At 35.2% G+C, this 10,326-nt stretch overlaps 1 protein-coding gene across 2 annotated transcripts in view; it reads right to left on the bottom strand.

Annotated features, from left to right (window-relative positions):
* Positions 1-8,002: 8,002 nt before the first annotated feature.
* The window catches only part of LOC106461050 (YLP motif-containing protein 1-like), a 65,993-nt gene continuing 63,669 nt past the window's right edge, over positions 8,003-10,326 (bottom strand). For both annotated transcript variants that reach the window (XM_013920835.2, XM_022387875.1), the window contains exon 20: positions 8,003-8,448. In XM_013920835.2, the coding sequence (XP_013776289.2) occupies positions 8,308-8,448 (141 nt within the window). In that variant the 3' untranslated portion in view covers positions 8,003-8,307. The remainder of the gene's footprint in view (positions 8,449-10,326) is intronic.

Genomic DNA, 10,326 nt, shown 5'->3' with positions numbered 1-10,326 from the left:
GGTAGAAAAGTTTAAATATAGTAATAACAAATACACACACACACACACACACACACATATATATATATATATACGAGTCTAGTTAGGCTACTATAATTTGTTTGGGTAAATCAATTCACTATTTGCGCTACCAATAATACAAAGTAGTATGAAGGTTCATAACCACAGTTAAAAAGATTTATGCACGAAGGGAATGCTGGGACGCTTGATTAGCTTAGTTGGATAGAGCATTATTCCTGTTAACCAAAGGTCCTGGGTTCAAGCCCTAGTCTAGAACTTTCTTTACAGTTTACTAATAACGTTTGTTAGAAAGTTTACTTTCAGTGATTCATAGTATAAATTAAATGTCTGATTTAGCTAACACGTGAATGATACTTGAATATAACAAATGTTTTTTTGTTCAAGTTGTTTCCACTAAAAAAAAAATATAGTTTCTACCTCTTATTTCAAAAGCAAAATCACAGTCTTAGTTTATGAACATATGCCAAAACATCACGTGATTATTGTCTTTTCGGCACGCGCCAACATCAGGCAACGTGCTCGACGCCATGCTTTTGAGACTGGCCTCGCGCACAACTACTGATATTAACACGGATCATTGTTTACTAAATCAGCCTTGTCGCTTCTTTTTAACTTTTTCCACACGATTCACTGATGACATCTCATGGGGTAAAGCAAGCTCATCTGAGGTCAGCCTGCCTGATATTGCTTGCCGTTTGCGCTCCTAGGCCTAACCCAGAGTGACCAACTAATTAAGCGTGAGCTGACCTCTGTGATTAAGAAACTGTTTAGACAGGTTGTTTGTCAACAGCCGGCCAATGATAGTGAATCCGTCAGGTAATTAAGAAATAAGCGTCAGAGCACGTTATGAAGTTTTGTTTGAAACTGTCACCACAGGTCAGGAGGTTACATACGCTTAGTTACATGACGATGTTTAAGACATTAATCTTCAAACATACAAGTCATAAGTACTTTTACTAATTAAAAGGGGTGCTGCTAGTATACTGTCAACAGTTAGGGGCTGGCATTGAAAATTATAAACTATTTTAATTAACCTAACGAGCTTGAAATGCTTAATAACTATCTTTATATAATCGGTTTCATATCGAACAAAATTGAGACTTTTATTGAAATATTATTATCATCAAAATATTTTGACACAAATTTCAAGTTGAATAACAATTTTGACGTTGTTCCAAGTCAGAAGTACATTTCCCCCCGTTTCGTTTTATTTTCAAAATTAATTTTTGTGGCGTATTTAGATATAAGAAGCTTTATATTCAACTGAATGAAATGTTATATAAATCGCCACGCTTCTTTCATTTGCAATAATATATAATGATTGTTCGTTTCGTCTCGAAACCAAGATATTATTATTTGGGGGGGGGGGGGGAAGAGAGATAACCACTTTTTTATCCTATGTGTTTTTTTGTTTTTTACCATCATGAACGAGGTCTAAAGTTAGCAGTGCTGGTAAAGGAAATGCTATTTAAACTAATATCGTGATAATACCCAAGTTATTCAATGTATAAAGGATCATGTGTTTCGTAGACCATCTCTCGTAGGTTTCCAACGTGAACATTATGTCCATGGTAAGAATGCCCTAGGCTTCACTCCAGGATACACTAGTATTTTATAACGAGAAACAAAACTGGCTTAAATTTCCGACTCTGAATGACATTTGGGAAAACGTATTTATATATGAAGAATGTTGTCCGAGAAAAGCTATGTACTACATTCAAGGTGTCACAACGTTTACTTTGAGTTAAAAGACGGTATGTGATATATTTCAAGGTACAATCACATATTTGACAAGTAGTATCACACTAGCTTTCATACTTCGCAAAACTGAATGTATATTGACTATATTTCAGTAATGTGAACTTCGTTTTTGAGTGGCGTGGGATTTGTAATATTTTCAAGTATTTTCTCATATACTTAAAACTTGGAAATTTAAATTTTACGTTCCACGCAGAAACAAAATTGCCAATTCTTTGAACAAATAAAAAGCTTAATTTAACAATTTAGTCACTTCAATAAAACTCTGAACATGTCTAGTTGCTGGAGATTTAGTGTTATGATTACATACAAACAACTAAGCAGTTATCTGTTTAAGCTTAGCTTACTCTTGTATGATGTTCACATATAGTGCCTTTTAGGATATTCGAAATAGATGAAGTACCTATTACTTGAAACAGAATAAAACGTTCGCTTCTAGATAGAAAATAAAACATAATTATTTTAGTACCTATACCTTTATTTACCAATTCATTTTCCACGTCTCTTGACATTTTAATCGGAAAAAAAGAAAATCGGATCCAACGAAGATAGTATATGAGTAAGATATTGTAGTGTTTCTGTTGAATTTTTTAATGATTCAAACATTCTATAGTTTTACATGAAACAACACACTTTATTTTGCTCACTCCTCGATCATGAGGTTTTCACCCCTCTTACAGAAAATTTAACAACGACAACCAATGAGTTTGTTAGCTATGACGTCTCTGTCTGTAGGTTATATTTACAAAATAGGCATTACAATTTTAAACATTATGGATATTACTCTATTGATATTGCTCAGTTTTTCCCATATTTAGCCAAATCAACTCGTTGCAAAACCTGTGTACGAAATTCAACCCTATTACGGATCATAAAAGAAAAACAATTAAAAATATATGGTGTCGATAACAATAGGACAATTATTTGTTGTGCGATTCTTTGTCCGCGAACTCTTTTGGAACTAACAGAAATAAATTTACCAGATGGATTCGGTGGCTTACCTTATCTATATGGCGTAGCACCTTAACAAGGAAGGATAAAACGCGCCCAGAAAGTCGCCTAGGCGTAACAAGTGTCTAGCAGTAGGTTTTCATGGTCGCTAAATCCCAGTCTAGTATTGGATTTTGTGTTCATAGCCAACCTTGGGATCCTAAGGGCGCCATGATTGCATCTGTGTTAATAACCCCAATCACAAGCTAGCATGACAACGTTCGCTTAGGAACCACAGGCAGATGTTTCGCAACTAACTCCTAGGAGTAGCTTTGAATTAATTGGGGATGATGGATGAACTTGTTCGGTACACTGGGGTATCTGTGAATCATTAGAAGGCCTTTGAAGCCCGCAGCTTAGCTTATATAAATAGTTCCGACCACTACTAATGAACGAAAAGTGTCGATGGATATGGCGGACATAGCCAGGGTCATGTTAAGCACTTGGGGAATCAGGGGTACATTTTGCAGAGAGCAACCACAACTGAGCTCCATAAATACAATTCAATATTATTTATTAACTATAGTTTGATTAGTACACAAACACGCACATCTACTTGCAGTTTCCTTCTGGCTTTGGAAGCATCAACATATCTTACTGTCAATCCGAAATCGCCCCCTCCTCTGGTGAATCATCTCTAAGGCTGAGGGCTTATATCGCCAAAATTTGAGTTTAGAAACCTGTGGTGGGCAGATAACAGATAGTTCATTGCGTAGCTTTGTGTTTAACAACAAACAAACGAACGATCCGAAATCAATTGTTCTCATCATGTCACTTTCAATCGAAAGCATCACTAAGACACCCAACCGCTAGGCTTTCACTGTTGACAGTAGCTTGATTTTGATTAACATTTTACTAAATAGTCGCTCGCCGCTGCAGTTCGTCACCATTGAGCTTAAGTAGATCGGAACGGCAATAGATACGTCGGAGGAAAAGTGTCAGTCAATTCCCCTTTCTGTCCTGAAATGCAGATTACAAGAAGAAAAAGCGTATTTCAAACAGTAGTCGTCCCATTATCCTGGTGCAAGGCCCAAAATGGGCCTTATTTGCAAGGGGGACAGAATATGGCACTTTAAATTGTTTAAAAGTATCTTACTAGCAATTACTAGTGGGTTAACACTTCTTAATCAGTAGAACACTGGTCTGGCCCGACGTGAAGAAATACGAAATTCTAGGGTGATTATATTAATGTAAACATATTTTATCCTTTCTAAAGTAGTGTAAAATACATCTCTATGTATTTTTATGCAGATTCGGCATGTAGTTTTTGTTTGTTTGTTGTCTATCTGTAGCGTGCCCACTGCTAGTATCGCTGTAAATCAAATTAACGAAAGTCGTAAACACACACCAACCCTCTTGCATAGAGTAAAGATCACATACTACCAGATTTACTATATGTCAATGTCTACTACCCGGAGTTGGGCAAGCTTATTTCAAGAGGTGACACAGATACGTGTGCAAGTAAGTACGAGTTGGTAGGTTCTTTCCACTGAATATATGTAATTAAAAGAGTCACTGACGTAGTGAACCGCAAGATTGTGGTACACCACACCGGGCCCGACTTGAGAAAGTAGTATTTCATTATTTTTGTTTTGGCTCTTGTCATATGTGTAAGTTTTACGGAATCCATTGTCACTACCCAGCATTCAGTGAGAAGTCACAAGAGAAACTCCCCTGGTAAATGGTGATGTTTTTCTTCGCTGCCCGTGTTCATTTTGTTACTTTATAAAACATCTCAAGAATCTGGTGAATATAAGTGTACCTAAATACAACAGACAAGTTCTCATGTTACATTCCCGCGTAGGTGTCGAACCAAAGACCTCTTGCACACCAAGCAAATGCACTATGAAACTGAGGTAACGGGTTAATCCACTACTAATTGCTAGTAAAGTACTTTTCAACAACTCAACTACCACAAAGAGTTGTGTTGTCTATATAAGACTTGTATCTATATTTCCCTTCATTACAACAGGGCTTAAAATATGCCCGACGAAGTTGGTGTTTGTCTGGACATTTTGTCCAGAATGTTATTATGACATTCGAAAAAATGGCTTCGCTACAAAAATCTAAGAAACAATTTTTCCCTTATCATAACGTCTTTTTTTTCGTGAATCACTACCATGTTTTTTTTGTTGTTGTTGTTGTTGTTTCAGATTTAATCTTCTCGAAATTTGCATGAGATTCAATACTTGTCAAAGTTTGATCAGTTTCGGTATTATTTCACTTGAAAATTGCATCTTTTCCAGAATCATTGTCTAATCGACAAGCATACAAAGGTGAAAAAATCACAAAATAAACACATGAATTGTAAACTCGGCGGGTGTGACTGAATAGACTTGGTTACTCAGATCCTGCAAGAAAAGCTTGGATATATGTAATAAAAAACTAGAAAACTCCATTTTGTAATTAAATTGTTATTATCGTGCCGACTTGGATATGTGGGGGCGTAATTTGTATTACCAGATTACTACTAAATAACTATGATGGATCCTACACGTTTACTCAATACCATTCACAACAAGTGTGAAAAATGTTACGTCTTTATAGTGAGGTCACAGTATAGCAACAATTATATGGTTTTAACAATGTTGGTTATTTCTAAACATTTCGGTATTAATAATAATACTCTTAAAAACACATGAAAAATCAGCTTCAAGAATGCCCTCACTCAAAGCATATAAAATAAAAAACATCACCTTCAATAATAATCTCACTCGAAACACATGAAGATAATATCAGTTTCAAATGCTAAAATAACACAGGGCTGCGATGGTTTTATCATCTTGAAATTTTTACATGTTCTACAGTAATTCCTGTACGCTGAATCCGAAAATGATATCCATTTTTCTCCATCACGTACAGTTTTTTTTTACAAAACGTCATATATATTTTTACATAAGTGAATCATTTTCATTGAAATCGGGTCACATTTTGTTATGCTTAAAATGCTGACAACTACTGGCTATAGATTTCTCTAGACCAATCGTGATGTGAGAGTCTTATCGATCGTTCTGGAACCCACTAGAAACACACATAATAATAATAAAAAATGTTCATTGTGGTAAACGAAATAATAATTTGATCTAAGTAAGAGTTTTTTTTCTTCTTCCTGATTTGTAAAAAATCCTTACGTGATAGAAAAAAAAGAATATTGTTTTCGAAATTGCGTAGCTGAATTATAGAAAATCCGTTCTTAAAACCAAAACTTTTATGAAGTTTAAATTCGCAGTCCTGTGTAATTCATCGTCTAGTGTACTGAGCAATTACCTGGTAGCAACACTGGTGGCTATCATTTGAAAGTTGTGGTGCGTGTTAGGTTTAGTAACCTTTGTACAAGCTTCATTTTAATGTTAAATATAATACCTTTGATGATTAAATTTAACCCTAGTTTTGATACGAGGTTGTTATATATATATTACTATGATCATTTTAGGCTGTCTTAACGTTTCTACTGATATTTAAAATCATATTACCTTGCTCCAATGTTTAGATATTCAATAACTAATTTATACACTAAAATAGAATTTATTTAAAATATTAACCTGTCTGAATTACTTACAGTAAACAATATTTATTTCCTGACAAATTATTATTTTTAGAAACTTTAAGCTTTTATAAGCTGTTTCTTTACTTCGTTTTTATATTAAAAAAATCTACAAGTTGAGAAAAAACCCAAAAACATTCTAATTGGTTGACTGTAGTATAAAGCCTCTACATACATGTGCATAGTTGAAACAACAATTAAATTGCCAAGAGAAGTGTGTTGTTTATACAAGACTGTATGTACAGTCCCTTCACAACAAGGCTTAAGGTAGAAGTCGGAGACTGTTGGATATATCTAACGAGAAAAAAACACCATCCCCCTCTCTTAAATATATCCGTATATCTCCAATTGCACTACATTTTAAAAAACCTGAGAGATTATTCACACATGCAATTTATCATAACAAATCCATTTTAAGATCCTCCTCCACTTTGCTGAATTTGTGTTCGGTTGTCAATAAGTGCGAAGTCTCTTGATAAAGATTCACGATTACTGAATACAAACTTCTTATTCAAAAACATAAGATAAAAAAAGACGTCCCTATCTATACAGGTTTCTTGAATAATTTATTGTCGAACTAGTTCTACACAAAGGTTTAAACTTGTTTGTATATATATGTATCCATATACACAGTTGGACGTTTTATCACCAGGCTTGAAATCGAATGTACCTAACCGTAACAAACGCCAATTATTAATGGATTTTAGTTTGATTTGATTAACCTTTTAGAAACTCTTTTTATTTATTTGTTTGTAGTTAAGCACAAAGCTACACAATGGACTATCTGTGCTCTGCCCTCCACGAGTATCGAACCCCAGTTTCTAGCAGTATAATTCCGCAGACTTACCGCTGTCCCACTGGGGGCATTTATTTATTTGTTTGTTTGTAGTTAAGCACAAAGCTACCCAATGGGCTATCTTTGCTCTGCTCACCACGGGTATCGAAACCCGGCTTCTAGCGTTGTAAGTCCGCAGACATGCCGCTGTGCCACTGGGGGGGGGGGGGGCTTTATGCATTTACAAACGTCTTACCTGAAAAATACTTTTAGATTATAACATAGGTGTCAGTTATTTTGAAGAGTAAGTAGTATATGCAACCTTTTGACACAGATAATAAAACAGAAAGTTAGCTTCTGAACAAAATGCACAATATCCATGTTTTGTAAACCTTGATACTTTAAAGAAACTTAAAATTTATTTTATTCACATAAAATATATTTTTAATGTGCTCGTAAACTTCGCAAATATTTATCTAGTTCCCTTTCACCAGCGGATTACGATGCCACCTACAATACAAAAAAAATGTTGGTTTATTGTTAAACGCAAAGCTACATAATGGGCTGTCCGTGTTGTGCACATCACGAGTATCGAACAACAATAAAAACAACAAAGTTGTTATACGTCTCAACACAGCCTCTTACTGTCTGTACGAAAGCTATATTTTATGTAGATAAAAATTATTCATTTTCCCAATTTTTATGAATAACACTCATATGACTGACTGTAACAACGAAGGTCAAAGTTTATAATTTTACATTAGCGTTATCATAGTGTGTTATTGCTGTGTTCCGAATTTATCCTTGGTCACGTGACAATCCTAAACCAATGGTAGGTTCAACGTGTTACTTTCTAGGCCAATAAGTGTCGAACTGTGTCAAAATGGTGGCTTAGATGAGAACTGAAAATAAACTCACAAATATATGATCGATTTTATTTTTGTACAGTTGTTGTCACGTAATAGAAAATACACAGAAATGCATTCCACAAACAACACAGTTTAACGAAACGAAAGTCGGTGAAATTAAACAAAACGGTGTGTATCTGGTAAAAGCTTTCGGATGATCCAACTGCGAACCGAAACTCGGTGGTCGCAACAAAAGGTAAAAAATTTTTATCATAAAAATCGTTACCACTGATTTTTAAAACTTGTTCAATTATTCAATAAAGACAACCATTTCACCAGACAAAATGATAATCGAATATACCTGTTAACTCCTATATGTACTTAGTTCGAGTAAGCGCCCTCTCTGCATGGGAAGGATCTGTCATTTTCTGCCAGTCTGTCTGACCCACAACAAAGCCAATGGCTCTCATCCGTTCCTGCGTTTTTCTTTCTTCAATATCTGCCCATCGAACCTAATTTATATAAAGTACACACACAGAAGAAAAATATAGTTAAGTTTATACTTTTCATTACATGGTAGAATTATCATACAACAAAGAAAATTAATTTTTGCATTTATTTTTTTATAGAATAACCAGTCACACATGACACTGTTACCTCCTTGTCGTACCTTGTGGTATCTTCTGTTATATTCTCGGTCAGGTCGATGGTTTACATCGGTATCCATGAAGATGGACGTCTGATATAAGCTAATTGCGAGACGCACCTGTCCATTTTGGTACAAGTAACGCTAAAATGCAAGCCGGCTTACAAAAAAAAAAGAAAAAAAATTGAAGGAGAAAAAAAAGCGAGAAAAGTCGAGATTTGAGATTTAAACTTCTGCTCTAGAAATAAAAATACAACAAGTCCGGCGATACTAAGTCGTCGAAAATGTTGAGATACGTGTTGTTTTCACTTTACGAGAGTGAATGTAGTAATTGTGCTAGTTTTTAATAAAAATGTAGTTTAAGAGTACTAAATCCTAACAGTGTTATAAAGGTGTGAAACACATTTAGCCTCATCCAGTAGTGCTGAGTGTTTGTTAAAGCAAATCCACATCGGGCTATCTGCTGTGTCCACCGAGGGGAATCGAACACCTGATTTTAGCGTTGTAAATCCGAAGATTTACCGCTGTCCCACCGGGGGACTTTTCCAGTAGTACCCTTAAGTTTCTCAACAAGATATACACATAGGTTACAATCGTCAAATGAATTTCACCAAAGAACCAAGTAACACACACAAGAACCATCGATACATACTAAATTTCAATCAGGTTATATTAAAGGTAAAAACTTTCAAACCAGAAAACAAATATATGTAGGTATGTATTCTGGGAAGTGTCCTGTAAATGTTGATTCCTAAAAAAAGAAGAGAAAGAGATAGAAAACAAATTAACATGTGAACAGTAAAGATGGTGGTTGACAAAATACCCTGATTACCATCAGGATAGGATGATAATAAGATCGTACTTGCCTTATAGACCGCGATTTAGACCTACATTTTATCCGAGTTCGACTATTTTTTTCATACACATGTTATGCTTTGTCTATGTATCACACCATGCGAGGTTGCCAACTCTGTTGTTTAAAAAAAAAAGTGGGGGGCAACTACCGGATTTATGAGTGGTTTACGGTAGATTTCTCACACGCATATATCTGGAACACCCTAATTCTCGTCTGTAATCCTCTTATGACGGGAAAAAGATGTCAGTAGATTGCAGATATTGGAAATTTATAAAAACATCAAAGAAAACGATAAAAAAATCGTTTTGGGTGACTTTTCAAGATGAAAACATTCACTGAAGAAGATGGCGTAAAATGAAAACGTTCACAAACCGAAGTAGTTCTAGTATTGTGCTTCACGATGACGTAAGATTAAAACGTTCACGAACCGAAGTAGGTCTAGTATTGTGCTTCACGAAGACGTAAGATTAAAACGTTCACGAACCGAAGTAGGTCTAGTATTGTGCTTCACGATGACGTAAGATTAAAAGTTCACGAACCGAAGTAGGTCTAGTATTGTGCTTCACGATGACGTAAGATTAAAAGTTCACGAACCGAAGTAGGTCTAGTATTATGCTTCAAGATGACGTAAGATTAAAACGTTCACAAACCGAAGTAGGTCTAGTATTGTGCTTCACGATGACGTAAGATTAAAACGACTACACTGAACACTACTATCGTCTTTATATGAACTTTATATGATATTTAAGAAGCCGTGACTTTATTGTGAAAACGTTCAAAATGTTGTTTTCATATCGTACGTTTTCGGGAAAGCTAGCATTAGAGAGAAATAAAAAAACAAGAGCATCACGTTACTTCCCCCCCCCCCAAAAAAAGCTCAAACCTATT

The sequence above is a fragment of the Limulus polyphemus genome, unplaced genomic scaffold (genome assembly GCF_000517525.1).
Source record: "Limulus polyphemus unplaced genomic scaffold, Limulus_polyphemus-2.1.2 Scaffold887, whole genome shotgun sequence".
NCBI lineage: Eukaryota > Metazoa > Arthropoda > Merostomata > Xiphosura > Limulidae > Limulus > Limulus polyphemus.
This window is presented reverse-complemented; position numbering and strand designations above follow the sequence as displayed.